The sequence below is a fragment of the Pelecanus crispus genome, chromosome 6, assembly GCF_030463565.1.
Source record: "Pelecanus crispus isolate bPelCri1 chromosome 6, bPelCri1.pri, whole genome shotgun sequence".
Taxonomy (NCBI): Eukaryota; Metazoa; Chordata; class Aves; order Pelecaniformes; family Pelecanidae; genus Pelecanus; species Pelecanus crispus.
In genome coordinates this window covers 37,793,717-37,814,075 of record NC_134648.1, presented here as the reverse complement: position 1 = coordinate 37,814,075, position 20,359 = coordinate 37,793,717, and the positions used below count along the sequence as shown (strand labels likewise).

Sequence of the window (20,359 nt, the reverse complement as noted above, 5' to 3'; positions counted from 1 at the left end):
TTGGCAAATGTAACTACTTGCTAGTTTCAAAATGTAAGCTTTGCACAAGATACTTCCAGGTTTCTACACACAACAATGTCCACCCTTTCAAGAAAAAAACACCCCAAACACCACACAAGTCAGCACTGTAGCATCCGTCTTCAAAACTTTTCTCTCTTCAATGCAAAATGCATAAAGACCTGTAACTCCAAACTTGCCTACTTCAGATACAGAAAATGAAAATACAGCCTGCTTATACCATACCATACATATGGTATAATGTAGTGGGGCTGATGTGACTCAACATAAGGCATGAGTACTTTTTCTTGTCCTTTCCTATTCTCCTATCCCTCCTGCACCCCAAATGTTAAAACTGCAGCCTCTGATAACAATAAGGCAGCCTATATAAAGAGATTGTTTTAATTATATCTCACTGCAGAAGATAAGCTCCTGGAGGGCTGATGCTAATTTTTTTTTTAATACCAGTAACAACTTTGAGGCTACTTAATAGTGCTTACAACTGTAGTACCTGTGAGATACAAGGGTGTTCCACTGCAGAGTACTCTTTACTAAGAAACAGGTGTAACTCCTTCAAAATGAAGCTATACAATCATTAAGACATGCGAGCTTCTTTGTACCCAGCTAATTAATGGGGTAGTTTTTTCCATCTCCACTCTTCAGCAACCTATCAGCAATACCTAAGCTTTGATTCTTACATTAACAGAATACTGGGGTTGTTTTTAGCTCTGCAGAAGGAGGCAGTTTGCCAGAAGGCTTGTTTAATTTCAGTTTAGGGGATAGGCAAGTCCTAGTTCACGCTTCAAATAAACACCCTTTCAGCAAAACAGCCTCAAGTACTCTCAGGGAACATTGAGGCAAAAGACATACTGTTTTTCAAAGACATTAATTTCATATCAAGTGGTATAACATGAAGAACAGCTTTGCAGAGGCATCCTTCATCCTCAAGTACATACATGCTTCTGCATCACAAGAACGTACAGGATAAGGGATTAATTCTGCCTGGATCTTTTGACACATCCTAGAAACAGCATTTTCAGAAAGTATCACAAAGATCAGCATTTATGCACGATCGTTCATAAACTTCTTAGATTCACTGAGACAACTACTTGGATTTCATGGATTTACACAGCTATTAAGACATTTTACTCATGTCACCTTTGAGCAGGTATCTTACATATACATTCTATTACAGCAAAACTGATGCCTAGCCATTTGAGAACTGAAGAGCACACAAGCTGAGCCTGAATGTCAGCATGAATAGTTTAAATGAGTTAAGATCATGACAGAAAAATCATTTCATAATGGAGAGAGACCAGAATCCTGTTCTTACAGTCTAGTAGCTGCCTGAAGAGAGTAAAAAAAATTCATTTAAAATAAGGCACAGATACTAATGACTTAATGTTTAATACTGTATTGTTGATGCTGTCAAAATACAACTTCTGGCAGTTAAAAATAATGCATTATTTTATTAGATATTTCTCAATAACGATCAAGTCAGTCTTACCTTTCCACTAGAACAAAAGCACCATCCACAGTTACGATTTGGTAGATCCATGGCCACATGCAGAATTCATTATAAGCCCATGTACTTACATGTCAAGCTGGATTTTTGAATACTAGAATATTTCACTTTAATAAATTACAATGATTATTTCTTGTATTATCAGAAATAAATGGCCATGAGTTACTTCATTTTGTCTATTAAAAAAACCAGGAGAAAATAAGATCTGAGTTTCCATCATCCTTACAGTATTCTCCTTGAAAAATAATCTAAGAGTTTCAGCAATTGCTACCCAAATTATGAAGCTAGTCTTTACATTACTTTTACGTTTAAGTGCTCAAAGAACAGTAAAGTAATAAAAACATCATCATACTGTAGTTCCTTTAAATTTTTAATTGACAGCAAGAACATCTGAAAAAGTAGCAAGTTCTATCTCAAACTCTTTCAAGTGTGAAATATCTCTAATGGTACATAACAATTCTAACAAGAAGAATTTGGCTATGTGCGTATTTCAAGATTGTCACACAAAGTTCTCAGTTTTGGGATGTCCCAGAAACTCTTCCCTGTAGCTGACTGCTGTGGAAGTGCAAGACTGCTCTGGGAAGTGCAAAACCTTTGGTGGTTTAAAGAATACTCAAATAACCAAAAGCACCAAGTTCTGATGACAGATTTCTAGTTGGCCTTCAGAAGTCAGCAATAATATGTAAATTAAATACAAAAATGAAGCAACAGGAGGCCTAAAGCTGCTGACCACTACAAGACTTTGAAATTCATTTATTTCATCTGTAAAGCAAAAACCACTTGGGGCTATCAAAAGACTTTTCTCCTGTACATCAATAAAAGTGCATATACTTCATGCTAAGTATGAAAACAACCTTTTAAGTACTTAGCTTTTTAAGGAAGTAGACTATTTGGTGATAACATGCTGTGCACATATATTTATGTTTTAAGTGAACAGCTGGCACTTCATAAGTTTTAATTGGAAAAGCACGCTTCCTAATCACAAAATAAAAAAGGCAATAGCAAGCCTAAAATCAAAACTCCCTCAGAGCTATTAAGCTATAGCTTTTAAATTAAAATACGACAGGGTAGCAATAGGACAGTAAAAGAGTTTATAGCTGTATTTTCAATGCTATTGTTGGTATGAATTTGCCATCATTGATCAGGCTGGAACTTGATTAATTTTGCAAAAGCTCTTTGTCAGTTTCTTAAAGGAGGTAGTATAAAAAGGGTGCTATTTGAATAACATGGCCTCATCTGGCTGTAAACATTTCAAACAATAGACATAAATATGATAAAAAGTACTGTGGAAGAGATTATTCTAGAAATTATTTTTATGAACTTGAAAAGAAAAAACAGTAGATACATTTAATATATTTACTTATTTGCATGTAGTTTAAATGATACAGAACAAGATTACTGTGTTAGAAATCCACATACAATATAAAAACATTTGTTAAACATAAATTCACCATTCTGCTGACATTTGCAATAACTGTTCATCCAAGCTTAACTTCAGGTATTTATGATATTTTTCATACATGAATTTTTGTATATGTGCAATGTTTCATTACCTACACAATGTGAAACCCTGATTTTTGTAGTTTTTCATCATAATCTGAACATAATAGCATCTTAACACATTGGCTTTTTGAAACACTAGTAATTAAGGCATCTTCGCTGTATAGTTTCTCAATAGTGCAAACAAAAACTGTCTTTAATAATTTGATTAAAACATAGACGTAATTGAACATTCCAAAGTTTTTTTCTTAATGTAATTGGAAGATAGTTGTGCATTTTGGAGTTCTCTTGTGAAAGAAACATTTAAAAGCTCTTAATGCTGATTGCTTTTGTTGGTTCCTTATAACTGGTTCTGCTGTCTTGTCTCCGTGACAGTGTAATTCATCTCCTTTTATGCGATGTTGTAGTAAAATACAGTAGCATTTAAATGAATACCTAGTAACTGAGTGAATCCCAAATGCAGCAAAGGCATAAAGTTTTCATAGTGCACTTTCACCTCACTGAAGTAAAAGTTGCTCCTACTAGACATTTTTCCACTTCAATGTGAAGTAGATTGTTAGGATTTTTTGTTAGTGGTTTCATTAAACAGCTCGACAGTTCAGTTCTCTTCTGCCAGTTATTTCTCAAAAGGCTTTCAGAAATAGTACATATTTCAGGCATACTTTAGGGGATTGTTTCACCACATAAGCACACATAGTTTCCCAATCATGTCAGTGTAGCTGTAATAAATAAGCATTTACATCCTAGAAGGAGAAAAAAGAACAGGAAAAAGTGTTTGTTACATTGCTTATAGCTGTAACATTGACTGCATCTAAGGCAGGGTAACCAATCAGGACCATAATACAAGAATAATTATGTTTAGGTCAAATTCTGAACACGTTATCTTCAACTTCAAGATTTCTTTCAATTAATGCTTTCAATGGCATTCCTTTATGTACTAAAAAGCCTGCAAGAACAGTGGGATTAGTTTCCAAAGCCATCAGCTCAGTCTGTTTTTCCTCTGCTCCCTGCACGCACAGGAAAGGAAATCATCATCATGAGATCATGTATTTGAAACATGTTTATTAAGAGTGATATTCCTTCACCCCATCCCTCCAACATTCTTGTACCACTCCTTTTGCTCCTGACTTGTTCAGGTGGCCTTGGTCACGATCTATCCTGATATACATTAAGTAGGCAAATGAATAGAAAGGGAACCTGAATCCTAGAGAAACAAATCGACACTGGCTATTCCTTTCTCACTGTCTACCTTTATCAGGTCCCGCCACATGGAGAGGTTTCTTACTCAGTGTAACTCTTGGCGCCCAACCTCAGAAAGCCATGTTTATAGACATGAGTATCATGAGCAGCAAATCATGCATTTACCAGACACCCTCATCATATTACTGATACAACAACGTACTGAGTAAGGCAAATGGATTCACTTCAGATGGAGACACTCTTCTGCTCTCCACAAACTCATCATTTTCTAAGCATTAGTCAGCAATAAGGTTTAAAACTTAGTCTGTTGTCACTTGCCCCAGTCACCTGATGTGCAAATGCTAACAGCATTGCTGGGCTAAGATTCTCCATGCTGCATTACATTTAGAACAATGGGTACAGCAGATTTCAGAGAAAACATCTGTCCTTTCACAGTCTACCTACTCATCTGGGCTCTTTTTTACATTAATTTTAAGGCTTACTACTATTAGCTGTTTTATTATTAAGGAGATGCTTTCTCTGTAAAGAAAGAAAAAAGGATAAAAAAATTGTTAGCATTCTAAACCATACTACTATTAGCATAAAGGAATACACTCCAGACTTCTGTAAAAATTGTGTGATATACTTGAGCATTAGTAGAAAATAAAGGTGTTTCTATCTGTCAATAGTTTAGCATAAATAACATCAAATGAGATGAATACTACAAGGGATACAGCTATGTTCATTACTAAACACAACTAGAACTGGATTACCTTAGCTATATTACCAGTATATCCTGGAACCAGAGTAAGACGATTCTCCTGTTCCCATAATCCACTCAACTGTTGTTTTAAAATATGAATATTTCTGAAAAAGAATGAACAATGCTTTATAATACATACTACATTTCAATAGGCTTTTTGATAGAGGCATGATTAATACCGCATATATACTTAGTCATATCATGGTTATACAAATGCTGTACAAGTTGGCTCAAATTTTTTCTGATATTGTGGCAATATCATATAGACTATGTTCTATACGTATTAGAACTCCAGTAAAAAAACCAAAAACATGACAATCATTAAAGTTGTCAAACACCACCTGTGTCTTAAGAAGAGAACTTCTTTTAAGCTTTTACTTTCAAATTATATTTTTTTCTCTTGTAGATAAGGTGTGCTCCTACTGATCAAAGTTAAAACACATTTTGAGATGGAATAAGCTACAGAAACATGTTTAGATATTTCCCAATACTATACTCACCCATCCTCTGCCTTTTCTGTATGTGCAGATAGTTCTGACCACCATCTTTTAATGACAGCCTGAAGCCAGTTTAAACCAACTATCACGTATCTGTAACAACATATTTTACACATTATGTTTTTTTCGCCCCCCGCTCCAATATCTACAGTCAGCTAAAGCATCAAGACAAATTGGTAAGCACCTTAGAAAGCAACACTTTTTCTATTCTGGAAGAAAAAAAAAAATCTAGACAAATTGGCAAGTTTAAATACTTGCCTATGTTTTCAATTTCAAAGTGGTAAACTGAAGCTTGTGTTGAAAAACTAGAAATTCTTCAGGTGTTTTGCCTGAAAACTTTGCCTTGATTTCATGTTATAAAGCATACTAAAAACCTCAGTGCTATTCTGTTTTACTGTTTAAGAAATAAATCCGCATAAGGGCAAAGCCAGTCCCACCCCCCCGCCGGTCCTTAACCTTGCAGAAAAAGTTTTTGCACCACTGGTTTGTTAAAGGAGAAAAGTTTCACAGGAAAGTTCCCCTTCAGGTAGGTGTTCCCTGAGGAAGGCAGGGTTGGGAGAAGGGGCAGAGGGAACAAGAGTCAGAGGACTAAACACCATTCATTTCTAGGGCATTGCATAACCAAGTAGTAATAAGTGTTTTGAAAACATCTGAAACTGATACTTACTCTTCATATTTGCTTTTAAGCAGTGATTTCACTAAAGGCAAAAGATCTACACAGCAGCCAACTGAAATATATGGTTTTTCTTCCTGTAAACTTAAGAAACAAGATGTTTCAGAAGTACTTCAACTTCAGTGTTGTTATAGCAGATTCTTATCCCCCCCTATGTCTTTGTCTGTACCTGTTTGTAAGCACAGGAAGGCAGTCTACTACTACTCCAAGATCCTGTATCCTAGAAACATTAAGAATAAAATCAGAAATGTTCCTAGTAGAGCACAGATTGAGGTATATGCTTCCACTATGATTCAAAGAATAAGTAGAAAAAAGTTACAACATTTAAGGAACCCCTAAAGATACTGCAGTATATTTGGGATTGCTACCACTTCAAGAATATAAAAGAAGAGACACTCAATTTACCTCACTAAGTAGGCTACCAGTTCACTTATACTTCTCCTTCTCCAAAAGGTTAAAGCTACGTTCAGCCTCAGATTCCTGCTGAAAAGAACTTGAGCCATAGTTTCATGGTCCTGAGAAACCTGTATATTTTTGAAAATATAAAAGGAGTTTACCACAAGTTAAGTAGCCAGGAAGAACACAATAAGCTGCTCTAATACAGTAATGCAGTATATGAAAAATATACTTTCCTACTTGTATGTTGATGAGTTTATTTTAGAAATTTAGCTAATGATAGCCTTAAAACCACAAATTTCCCTTAGAAAGGGGTACAAACAGATTAAGACTACTTTGCCCAAAAGCTACAAGAAAAAGGTCTGTAGACAGGTAGAGAGAGATATCCAAGAATTAAAAAGAGCATTCATGAGCATCAACCTATAATTCTCACCAACTTCGAGAACTTTTTACTTAGATGCTTGTTAATCTTGAGAACTTTAATGGTTTAGACACAACTACATGTATTATTCTGAACTTTGACAGAAAAGGTCAATTTCTGAAAACACTTGTTCTTGAAATGAGTTTAGGTATTTTAATAAAAATCTTGGATTGGAATGAAAACTGCAGTCACCCACATCTTGTAAACCAGTTAAACAGTCATCTGTGGCCAGTGATCTGGTCTTTAGTTTCTCAGAGGATGAATCTTCTCCAGCCTTCATTTCTTCACCCTTCTTTCCACAACCTCCTTATTCTAGCTATTTTGCTGCTCCTTCTTTGAAACCATCAAATTCAATGGAGTGTGAGAGTGCCACAGACTTGTACCTCCAGCCCACTAGACTCTTAGGGCTCTCTCTTCATGGCAGCCCACATTTACAGGACCATGAAGACAGCATGGCAATAGTGTTCAATCTTACCTTCCCCACCATGCCTCACTTTAAACACCTGCAAGCCTCAATGGGAAACAGACATCTATAGTGACAAAAATAGAAACTTCAACATTAAAGGACTTAAACAGCCTTCACTAACAAAACCTGTTTCATTTAAATATCTGATCTTTTAGCCAGTTTCAGAAGCCCTGCAAGCATTCACTGGGTTTCATCAAAGAACATTAACAAGAAATAGTCTTATACAATCACCTGAGTTATGTCATACACACTAAGCTGATACTGCTATTGAAAATGGTCCTATCCTACCTCATCAGCTTATTCCCATTCATACACTAACACCTTCACACTTCCATAAACATGCATGTGGCAATGTGTCATGCCAGATCATGAAACCTAACCAGGTCAAAACAACGTTTTCCTTTGGTGCTGGTAAAATTTTAACCCAGACTAGCCTGGCAGATCTGAGCTTCTGTGCCGACACAAACATGGAGAAAACTGGCAGGACTACTACTGTTGGCAACTGTATCACTGTAAACAGACAGATAAAGACTGTAAATCACAAGGCCTGAGCCAATCTACATGTTAAGAAAATTAATCTCTTTGGAAACTTTCACAGCTAACCACACAAAGAAACTACCAGGAATGCTTAAGTTTCTTTAAATTCTACTTACCTCTGAAAAAAATCCACTATATTTGGATGAGGGGCCTTCTGTTTGAGATGAGCCAGAGTCACTAGAATTCAGCAAGTGTGTACGACTGTCATGCAGTTTTGCTGGCAGATTCCCTGCACAAGCCAGTTCATTTTCTTTATTTGCCATGTCACAGCCCCTAGATTTAGGGAACTGTTTCTTTCTGTAACAAGGCTTTGGAGTATAACAATGAACTCTTCTTTTACAATATACTACTTTGAAAAGAGAGAGGGGACTGGTCACCGTTTTTCCAACTGTTATTCTGCAATAATAAAGTAGTATTTTAGTGAACGTTGCTCTAAATGTAAGCAATACTTTGTGTTATTGAGTTAAAACATATCATTATGAATTCAGCAGCCAACTTGCAGGTTACTTAAAACATTTTATCCCCCAAATATACCTTCATGACATTTGGGTTATCAGAAGTAAGAGCTACCACCAATATTTTTCTCCTGCTTTTATTAATGCAGATACTCATTATTATTGAAGTGGACACAAGAACCAAGCATTGTCAGCAAAATTAAGACTTATCTTCCATTTGTGTCTGCTTGGGTGTTGTAATAGATTTAAACTGCTGCTTCCCTCCTGCCTCCCTCTCACTTGAAACTTAGACTCTACACAGCACAGCCCTCCTACCTGTTTGTGTATGAAGCCAGCTGTTTTGGAGATTTCTTACCCTGGGAGAAAGGGAAAGGAGAATAAAAAAAGCTTTATTACTAAAAAGGCTCAAGCACTCCCACAGTTTGTCAAAAAGAAGTCCTGCTTTACCATGGCCTAAGTTTACCACAGATTCCCTGCCTTCCACCCACTCTTCCTATTCTGCAATTAAAGCACAGCTATGTTAACCTTCCTATAATCTTCAAGTATTTCACAGTGACTTATAGATGGACTAGCTCTGCCACAGCTGTCCTTGGAGCACCACAGTCAGCTACAGGCTCGGGGTATCTTTGGCAAGAGGCAGGATTGTGACATCAGAGACAGATTCTTTAGTTACTAGCAAACTAAAAACTGTTACCAATACAAAAAGCCTACTGGAATCCGACGGCAAAAATGCATTACTTGTCTCACACATACATTTAAAGGCCCATAATACAGCAGATGCTAGTACTGGAAAGGATGACAGCAGAAATCTCCCCACCAAAGCACACCACCAATAAAAAAAATACCAAGACTGATGCAGACACCACCAGCTTGATTATCCTGAATTCATTCATGAAACAGATTAGCACCCCGACACCAATTAGGCTGCCTAAAACAATGATATCCCAAAGGAATCACAAAATTCATTCCAGGTTGTGCCACACAGATTAGCAAAACCTTTGAAAATTAAGAAACACAATGTGAACATTCATTTCTAAAGACTTTTTTTTACACAGTAATCTTCAATGTTTTAAAGCTTCATGTAATGAAGATGAATTGAACTGTGACATACTGGTCTTTTTTTTCATTAGTAAAAAATTTATTAAAAATAAAAAAGCACCAAGATGGTCAAGTTAGAAATAAGTATCTTCATATAAACAGGTACTACACTCATACACTGCAGGCATTTCAACTTGAAAATTTATATTACTGTTAACATTTACATTGTGCACATCTGCAAAACAATGCTATGATTTTTACCAAGTCATAAAATCATGTGGGTTTTAATACATAATTTCAGTAAACAAACAGACATAGAGGATATTAGCATCTTCACCTCTGTCTGAAGTCATCATACAGTAAGTTTGTCTCCCTAGTACTTCCTCTGTACTCCACTCCCTGCCTTACTCTTCAGCCAGTAACACATGTTAAGAGGTTATAAGAAAACATTTCTGACCAGCAAGAATCCAGTGAATGCACATGTTACTAGACAATGTGGTAGATCAAGCTGTATGATAACAAGATGACAGGTCCATTTCAATGCAGGTATTTCACCTACCCCACCTCTCACTTGTGCCACATAGCTCTCTTGATAAGAGATAACTTGATAACTTTTTGATGACAGAATTCCCCTACTGAAACAGTTCTTGGCTAGACTGCAGAAAAGCAGGCATGAGTAAAACGCTATCAGTACCTACTGCTCACGTGGATGCTATGATGCATGTATCTGTGTAGTCACTGCCTGTGCCTACTATAACGCATAGTGTTCATAATATAATTGCTGTTTGAGCTGAAGTTCTACTACACATCGAAACATGAAATGCCCAATAGTGCTCTGCTTCTAGTTTTAGACTGCTCAGAACTATGAACCTGTTTGAATGTTTACTTCGGTTTCATCAGAGGACATAAAAAACCCCAAATAACTTACCTCCTTCATGATCTTTTTAGTGGAAGAAGGGATTCTTTTTCTGGGGAGATCAATGGGACGACCTTCAATATGCAATACTTTCTGTTTTTTAACATTGTGGGCTTCAGATGCCATAATCTCTCAAATCCCTGTTTTCAAGGGAAAGGTATTTAGTTATATTTTCTAAAACATTCAGTCAACTTTCTTCAAATGCAGCTGGCAAAAGCAGTTAAAACAGTTCAACTATTCACAAGATATTCCATCATATAAATAAGCTAAGACATCATCCTTTAGCAAACATTAGCTGGAGGCCCTATCATTAGTAACATGCTGATGAGCACTTCAAAATTCCCATTTAGTTTTCTAAAAAAAAAAAAAGGGAACAAAACCAAGCCCCCCCCTCCCCCCCCCCCCCCCCAAAAAAAAAACAGAGGCAGAGATCTTGTTTTCAGACCAGCTTAGTACACCTGCACTGAGGGGTGCCATACAAACAAGAATAAGGCAATTCATGAGACTCCTCCAACATCTCACACTATGAATTTCATCTGCTACCTAGAGAAAAGTAAATTGGTCCCACAACTGTTTCTAAGTAAGGAAAGGCAGCTAAATAAAAATATTCACTGTTTTTCAGGAAAAAGGCAAGCTTCATCAAAAGAGCAAAGCTAGAAAAATGGAAGTGAAAGATCTCCCCTTAATTTATTGACAAATCCACTCCCCACCCATTTTTCTCAGCATATAGCTTTGGCTATTTTTCATATTAAAAATTTTTTATTCCACAGTTAACCAGCAAGAAAATGTCTAAGTACTTTGTCTTGAAGTATGCAAATATTTCTACAAGAATCAAAACCAAGATTGAGACAGTTGTACATACGATTTTGCATTTTGTGTAAGTGGTTCAGAAAAATCCATTGCTTGAGACTTAATTCACAGACTATATCATCATGGAGCACTATTCTTTGAATGTTTTAGCAAGACATCCTACCTTATTTTTAAAAACTAACCATTTGCTCTAATTTTATTTTTTTTTTTCCCCTTAAATGACAAAACTCTGGTCCCAATATGACTGCCACAATCTCTCCCTTCCACCTTTAGTACCAACAGTCCTATCCCTTTTCCTCTATGTAGCAGATTTATCCCACAGTAAGAACTTCAGTATTTAACACACTAAGACACTAAGCACTGAAAAAGCCAGATGGGAAACAGCTTATTAGCCACAGAAGATCTTTCAATGCAGTAGCTAAAGGCCATTAAATGAAACAGGCAGCAGGTTCAAAACAAAGTAGAATGTGTATTCTCCACACAATGCATATTAATGCAATTTCATATTGTAGGATACAATGGAAGCAAAAAAAAAAAATTCTTCAAATGCTTCAGTTTTCTTTAGAACAGGATCATTAGTGAAAAATCTCCAATGGAGACCTCTCTCTCAAGAAAAGTAAGATTTACTGATAAAAACCCTTACTGGGTAAGATGGAATCACGAGGCCCTCAGACCAATGACTTCAGCAAGCATTGCAAATGGCAGTATTATTTAGGGCAAGACCTTTAACAGTTGGTGGTCCATACTTTTCCAGATACAAGGCTGGCTTAAGACTGGTTCATTAACTTGACTCTTTCCCTGTATACTATGGGATGGTAACAGAATAATGGTTACCCTGTGAGCTCTCCACACTTCCAAGGCTTCCAGCCCTCAGGCTTATAAATAGCAAGAAGGTAGTTTCTTCTAAACTTCAGGGAAGAGAGTACAAGAACAACAAAACAATTTCTCTGCTTATCAGAGTGGTTGAAAACACTATCTGGACTCAAAATGGGCTGTACATTAAAATTTGAACTTGGAGCATAACACAAAGGCAAACAACTGAAATTTTGAAGAAAAGCCCAACCCAACAACCCTAAAATCCAAACGAATCCAGCCTTATATTCAGGCTAATGATAAAGGCAGAAAGCTAGGAGGACTTGGGGAAAAAAGACTTTTTTTTTTTGCATCCCCTGTTTCAGAATGTTGCTGAGGGGAAAGCAATAAATTCCAGAAGAATATGAAGGCCATCCTGCAACCACCGGAGCTAAACCCCATAGACTCATCCTATCAGATGCTAAAAAACAAAAAAACCAACCCAAAACAAACCATAATCTCTGTTCCTGAAGAATCATTTTTGCAACTACTTCTGTGACACACTGACCACTTACAACTCTTCATGCAGAACAGTGACGTCTCCTTACTCGCTTAATAAATGATGTCAAACTACCCTCCTCTTTCATGCTAAGCAGTTAGCGAGAATCTGATCTGCAACATATAGGACAGCACTGTTAAACTAGAATGCTTATTACTTAATAGAAGCATAAAATATCAGGCAGCTAGGAAATGTCTTACCAAGGAAACTCAATTAGCATATCAGTGTTTAATATTAGGCTCTAAAGAGCTTAAGATAACATCTCAAAATACCTGAACTGGAGATATCTGAAATGGAGAGATATTATCCTGGAGGGAAAGAAGTTCCCTACAAAAAGTTGAACATGCCCAAGAGAAAAATGAAGAGAATTACACACTTTGACAAATTTTATATAAGAACATAATGCCCCCCAGCTTCCCCGTTGAAGTAGGAAGAGACAACAAAACTATCAATTCTTTCTTTAAAGACTGGGAACAGAATCCCAAAAGGCCAACAGACGATCAGATATAAAGGAACATCTGATGAAGTGAAGTAAAATTGTTATGTCTGTGTTCACTCTCCTACAGTTTAGAGAGGTTTCTATAGTTTAACCTGTTTTGTGAGGGTCTCTGATGATGTAGAAGCAGCAGTGAACATAAAAGCAGTAATGAAATAGCTGTGTTGTTAATGAAGGTGCAGAACCTCTCCCTTAGAGCTGACAAAGCACCTAAAGAAATCATGAGTGGAAAATACAGTCAGTATTTAAAAATGGCCTCAAGGAAGATCCAGACTGACATCTGTTGTGCAAATTAGTAAACAATGTAATCAAGAATAGAATTAGTGGACACAAACGAATAATATATTGGGAAAGACTGAAGCTGGCTGTTGTGAAGGCAAGCCCTGCCCTACAAAATTAATGGAATTCTTTGAGAGTATGAAGTAGTATAATGTGGATAAAGGACAGCTAAGTGATAGAGTCTACCTGAGATTCCAAAAAGCTTCCAGAAGTCCCTCACTTAAATCTCTTGAGGAAACTAAGCAACCAAGTGATAAGAGGGAAAGCTTTTGCATGGAGAAATAGCTAAGAAACAGTGATAAACTGTCTAAGCAGTTCCCACACTGAAGAATGCCACCACGGGAATCCTGCAGAAAATCTGCATTGGTTTATGCCACTCAATATATTTGTAAATTACCTCACAAAGGAGATTAGTAGCTAAATGATGAAGACTGTTGACAATACAAAGTTACAGGAGACACTGAAGATGAGGGCTAACTGAAGAATTAGAGGAGGACTGATGTACAATAAGCAGAAGCAATTATTATACATTAATGAAAAGCAAAGCCTGCATGTCTGCAGGCATGAGGAAATTTCAGGTTCCCATAAAGAATCACAGGCTTAAAGCTAATAATTGCCATCCACAACAAGATCTGGATATATGACAGTTTACTTTGGATCATTCGGATTGCTCAGTGCTCCATATGGATCAATAAATAGAAAAATAAACAGAAGACTGCTGTGACAGTGTATAAAACTAATTTGTACCTGTATTTCAAACACAGAGTGCAGGTTTAGTCTTCTTCCCTTCAAAAAAAGAAAAACTCCAAACCAAAACAAACTACAAAACTCAAAAGACTCCTGAGTAAAGTAAAAGAGAGCTCAGACAAAGGCAAGCCAAAAAAAGTATGGAATACCTTCCGTACAATCCACAACTGAATAGATCAGGCCTTTTTAGTCTAGAACAAAGAGGGTGGAAATAAGACAAAGGCCTACAAAATGAATGGCTTCGAGAAGTTGCATAGATATTGTTCACTGACTTGCCCAATATGAGAATGAAGGGGCAGAAGACACCAGCTGAAGGCAGGCTCAAAACTAACAGAAGGGGGTGGTGGCTCTTTGTGCAAATTATAATCAAGCTGAACTTTCCACAGGATGTTGTTGACCCAAATGTTGACACAGGTTCCAGGGTAGACTGTGCAAATTCATAAAAAAGAAATACACTGGAAGTGATTAAATACAGAAACACTATCCAGGTAGCACAGATGCAGAGCAGAGGAATCTGGTACGTCCAAACCCAAGACTGCTACCATAAACTTAGTACACATCTCAAGAAACCTGCTTCCAAAGGCTTAGTAACACATGATAAAATGCTAGCTGGCCAGTAATTAAAAAGACAAATGCTAGAGGATGAAAGGCACTTTACAGGGTGCCTCTTTACAACTTTCATTTCCTATCTGCTCTCAGATATCATCTAGGGATAGCTAATTAAGACACTACCACCCACTGTTAATTTTGGGATATATACACAGGATTTTTAAACTGGCATTAGTATCTAATTTATACAAGATCAAACAACTTATACCTTAACTTCTTGAATTTTTGACTATTCCCTTGTGAATAGTCAGCTACCTGTATTTGTTCAGGGCAATCTGTTACACCATTGCATTAAGGCCAATGCAACTCCTTTGCTTTACAAAATTTTAAAAATGAACTCAGGATAGAATGCAAGTCCCTTCAGCTCTGCCTTAGCCCTTCACCATACAAGCCTAAACTGTTTTACAACTGTAATAGACTACAAATCTGAACAGAGATGCACAATTTTATTAACACGACAGACTCGCATTCCACCAATTTCCCCCATCCCATGGGTGACTTCTCGTAGTCCTCCTTCCTCCCCGTTTTACTCTCCTCAATTTTCAGGAAACAGGACTAGAGTAGCAGCAGCCATATATCCTGATAAGTCAGCTCATTTGTCCCCACAGTAAATATGAGAGTACCTGTGCAAAGTTTTCTTGATTGTTCTACTGCTATTTTCTAACTCTGATCTCTCCCGGATGCAATACAACTCTTGAAGTCATACCAGAATCAAGCAACAAAAGCCAGCACTAAAATGCTTTCAAGCACATATCTATCAAAGGCAGGTATTAACAAACTCTGCCACTCCCTCCCATCGTCCTATGTTCCGGGCACGGCCCCCAGAAAGGGACAAACTTTTCTTCATATGTTATGTAATCCACACATGTATTAACAGTAATTTCTTGTAGAACACAGACTGGAGTACTTTGCATGACAGCAAAGCAAATGTAAAATGGCTGGATTCCTTAAGTCATCAGTAAATACGCTTTAAAACATCCTTCCTGTCCTACTCTTTGCCCAAATTCTTAAGAGCTATTTTTTCCTGTAGCATTCCACATACACTAGCCGTCGCAGATGTTCTTGTGATTCTCCCGCACTCCATAATAAATCAAGTGCAAGTTCAACGATGACCACATTAGATTCAGATGAAAGAGTTAATTAATCATTACTTCCCAAGGAGGGGTGTTCATGCTTTGAAAACATTCAAAATAGGTATACATCAGGGAACTAGTAATAATTGAAATTAGTTGACTTAACAGATTTAAAATGCTCATGAGAAACTTCCAAAAAGGGTAATTTGTCTACAAAAATAAATTAGCACTATCTTATGATGTAGAAGCGATTCTGTAAGCTTGGCATAATTTCCTTTCATTTTAACTCCAACAAATGTTACAGAACCCATCTGTCTCTCAGTTTTAGATGGCTTCCACATCCTTTGAATATGAAACAGGTTGGGTTTTTTAAAAACTCCTTTTTTTAGTAATTTATGCCCTGACAGTTCACCAGGTGTTAAACACTGAATTGTCTTTAAAAAAAAAAAGTGGAGTTCAAGATTAAGGAGTATGTTAATGCAAAATTTTCCTGCAACACTATAAAAAGTATGTCTTATATGCCAGCAAGAAACAATTTTTTAATGTGCTATGCCTGTCAGGCCTTTTGTTCCAGTTTAAAATTTCACATGTGGACAAAAATTACAGGAATTACATTAGATTTGTGGTAAAGACGAATACTATTTGAGTAACTAGTTAAGTTAGCTTATTCCTACAATTCAATCTCATTTTCCTATTACTCCTACATATGGAATTTGTATGTGGCCCACTGGCACAAGCAGTTGTAACAAACCTCCAAAGACGACCACACGTCAGAGTTTGGTTAAGCCTACTGAGGCTGAATCCAGGTGTGAATTAGCTCTCCTTGTGGAGCTAGCCTAAGAGTCTGTTAGCTGAACCTTATTCACATTCTGTAAAAAAAATATTTTCTAGAAAAAAGTCATATAAACAAGTACTCAGCTTTCTGCATCTGGAGGTACCACTTACAGATAGGTTAAGCTGCCATAAAGCATTATTACTTGCCAGTGTTTTAGTCCTTTCTACAGTCGCCCTTCATTAATGAAAAGATGCTTTTAACTGTTGATTTTCACTTATGAATGCTCCAGGATTAATAAGGTTGGAAAAGTTGTATTATTAAAGTTATCTGAGAGTTGTTATATAGGAAAAAAAGTTCCAGTACACTGAAGCTCCCACATTAATATTTTAAACAAGCTTTAAGAAACTACTCAAAATTAAATACAGTAATTTTTTTTTTCTATTCACTGCTCAACCGAAAGAGCTTCAAAAACCTGCAACAAGAAATTTAAATTCAAACGCAGAGAAAGACATATTTGAAAACGCCTCAAGCTCCAAACTTAGTGGAGACATGGGTACCCACTTCACCCCTACTTGGCTGAACACAGTCTGTGACTACATTTCACATAGTTTAAGATCACATGAATTCTTCTACGTTACCCTTAAATACACTTCTATTATTGAATGTGTTCTGTTTATAGAATTTAAAAAGCCTTCTTAATTCATACTCAAGCTGCTTACCCTGGGACCAACATACAAAACTTAAAATTTACAAAATCCAGTTACTTAAATGATTCCAATGGAAATATATTGAAAAGACAAGTTTCAAAACTGTGTGAGAGTGAGCAAGCATATACACACTACTATAATAATACATATGTATCAGTATACTTGCATATGATTTTTAAAATATATTAATATAAAATACATTAATAATATTATTTCTTAGATATTATAATGAAGTTCTGAGTTATAAAGTTTAGGAATTCAAACCAATGGTAACTGCAGTTCAGTGAAACAATATTACAGACATTTTAATCAAAACTATATGCACTGATAATAAGAAACTAAAGTGACAGGTTTAGACCAGAACAGTTTGTCTTTCCAATCAGCAAGGCCAAAGAGGCACTAACCTGTCTTCTGCTGTAATTCTACTCAACATAGGTAACTAACCTTTTTTCCCTTCCCTGATTACAGCCAAAGAATAGAAGGAACAAAAAAACCCCACAACACCCCACACCAAACCAGGAGAGTGGGAAAAGCAAAATTCATGTTACAAGAAGAGATGGAAGAAAGCTGTTTTTAAGTGAACTGACTTAGCCTTGCTCCAAAGCACAGCATGTTACAAAAACAGCAACAAAAAGTTTCTAAAACTACCTCCCAATCCCTCTCTTTAACACATCTCACTATCCAGAATTTCTTTACTTTAGATCTACATTCAACAACATGCCAAACTCCTCCAGCACAACAGTGGAAAAAGAAATCTGAAGGCCTTTTAACAAAGTAATTAACACAGGATCTGGTCTTCAGGCATCTGAAGAGCTTCCCCCCCCGCCCCCGTTTTCCCCCCTGGAATCTGTCACACCCAGAGAATAAAACCCGTCCGCAGGCCTCACGCCCAGCTTGTTATCTTCCCTTTCGGTAGCACCACAACCTTTCCCACTCTCCTTACATTTATCTACCACTGCAGACGCTCGCTTTGAGTCGCGGCTAATGTCACCATTTTAGAAAAAGACAAAACTGCCAGAACTCGCTCGCTGGAGACTGCAAGTACCGGAGACAGCTGTGCCGCAGGCCGGCCGGGGGGCGTGGGGCTGTGCCCGCACCGGCGTGGCCGAGGGCTCCGCGGTGCCGTGCGGCGCAGGCAGCGCTTGCCGGGCGGGGGCGGCTCGGCGGGGGCCGCCGGGCGTCCCTCCGCGCGGCGAGCGGGAAGGAGGCGGCCCCGCTCCCCCACCGGCGGCGGCCCGCCCGCAGCCCCCGCCCCGCACACCGGGCGGGGCGCCCCGGAGCGGCACCTGGCCGCGGCGAGGCAGAGCGCGGCCCGCACGGCGCCGCCCGCCCCGCTCCCCCAAAGCCGGCGGCGAGGCAGATGGGCCCCGCCGAAGATCCCTCCCGCACCCGGGTTCTCCGCGGCCAGAGACGCACCCCGGGCCAAGAGGGGACCCCGGGTCACTAGGGACCGCGGCCGGCCCGGAGCGCCAGCTTCTCGGCCGCGGCCCAGGGAGCGCTCCCCCTCCCCCTCACTCACCCGCCGCTCATGGTACCGGGCCGGGCCACGCCGAGGGGGGAGGAGGAGCCACGGAGAGCTACCGCCGGGGCCCAGCGCCCGGAGCCTGCGCCATTCAAACGGCGCCGCGCTGCATGCTGGGCCGCGCCGCGCCACGCCCCACCGGCCGCGCCGCGCGGGCGGGCGGGCAGCGCCCTCTGGCGGCCGCGCCGCCGGCACCTCCCACGGGCCCAGAGCGCGCCCGCCGCGGCGGCGGGTGCCGCCTCACGGCCCGCCCCGCCCCGCCCCGCCTTGCCCGCCTCCTGCGGCGGGGCTGCTCGGTACGCCGTGCCTCGGCCGCTCCCTCCGTGCTCAGCGAGGTCGCTCGTCACGGCAGCTCTGCCTCCGCCCTGGCCGCCCTACCTCTGGCTTCCTCCGCCCTTCCCGCCTGGCGGCGTCCTCCGGCCGTCTGCCGGGCCGAGTGCGCCACGGGGCCGCCAGCCCCCCCCGGCCTGGCCGTGCCTCACCTGTGCCGGTCGGGTCCAGCTAATTGTTGGGAAAAGCTCCACGTCCTCCACCGCCTCCCCGCCCGGAGCGGAGCCTCCTCAGGCCCGGGCTGGGCTCAGCCGGGCCGGGTTCAGCCGGGCTGCTCGCGTCCCAGGTTGCGCCCAGCCTCACAGGTCCCGGGCCCGGGCCCTGGCGCTGCGGGAGCGCCTGCGGAGAAGGCGCAAGGTGAAGGCAGCCGACCTCTTAAGCTGGCTCAGCGGGCGTCATTCAGAACTGCATCAGAACTGCAGCTGTTACCGCCACCGGTGCTGCTGAGTGCGGTGTTGCCTTCCAGCTGGGCACTGCTCAGAGTAAAGAAAGCTTGCTGATGTCTAATTATCCTTGAACATTTATATTGTATCAGGAACCTCGCAGCCCTCGCTCCCCACCGTGTCTGCAGGCTACTAATGACGAAGCAGTGGTTATGAGTGTGTGATGCTCAAACTGACTGAGAAATCCACGCTAGCTCCAGATTATAGCTGAGTATGAATAGCTTCAGTATTCCCGAGGCTTGGGTGTTATTAAGATTCTCTCTTTGATCTGGTATAACCTCTCAGAACATACCTAAAGCTGGTAAGAAAAATGGCTTGTTTTAGAGAGAAATGGAGGGAAAAGTGAGACTGATTGCACACCTCCCCTGGCTTTGCTCCTCCTTCCCATCATAAATTCTGACTTGAAGTGTGTTATTTTCTCATGCAACCTCACAGCATCCCTGTAAAATAGAGACTTCATCTGCCCCTGTACAGGCATGTAAGTTTTGGGTTGGCTGAAATTTTTTTTTTACCTAGTGTACCTAAATCTCAATTTTGTGGGACAAGAGGGCAGCCTTTGACAAATTACATCCTTTATTCAGTAAGGTAACTGGGCATGACGATTTAAATTGTAATTTGGTTATTAAAGCATTTCCTCAGTGTCTGAACAACTCCCAAGACTATCTGGATTTAATCAGAGGCTACGTTACCACTTTTTGTGACCTGCTTTTCATCCTGTGGTATCATCAGACTTTAAAACAAGGTGATCCATAACATACTAGCTTATGACACAAAACTGCTATACAAAGAAGGAATTTGATAGCATTAAAAATGAGCTACAAATATACAATCAAGTCCTTAGGTCAAGCAATGTA

The 20,359-nt window shown here is 39.6% G+C and overlaps 1 protein-coding gene across 2 annotated transcripts; it reads right to left on the bottom strand.

Annotated features, from left to right (window-relative positions):
* On the bottom strand, positions 1–18,752 carry KATNBL1 (katanin regulatory subunit B1 like 1). Of its 2 annotated transcripts, none has more exons than XM_075712037.1 (10): positions 18,730–18,752; positions 10,376–10,503; positions 8,725–8,765; positions 8,071–8,350; positions 6,540–6,658; positions 6,304–6,354; positions 6,129–6,218; positions 5,465–5,554; positions 4,975–5,068; positions 1–3,765 (listed from the first exon to the last, which is right to left on the bottom strand). In XM_075712037.1, the coding sequence occupies exons 2-10, from the start codon at positions 10,487–10,489 to the stop codon at positions 3,733–3,735; spliced, it is 912 nt and encodes a 303-aa protein (XP_075568152.1). In that variant the 5' UTR covers positions 10,490–10,503; positions 18,730–18,752; the 3' UTR covers positions 1–3,732. The 2 variants fall into 2 exon arrangements, with proteins under 2 accessions (XP_075568152.1, XP_075568153.1); XM_075712038.1 differs by lacking the exon at positions 18,730–18,752 and adding an exon at positions 18,154–18,185.
* Positions 18,753–20,359: the final 1,607 nt, after the last annotated feature.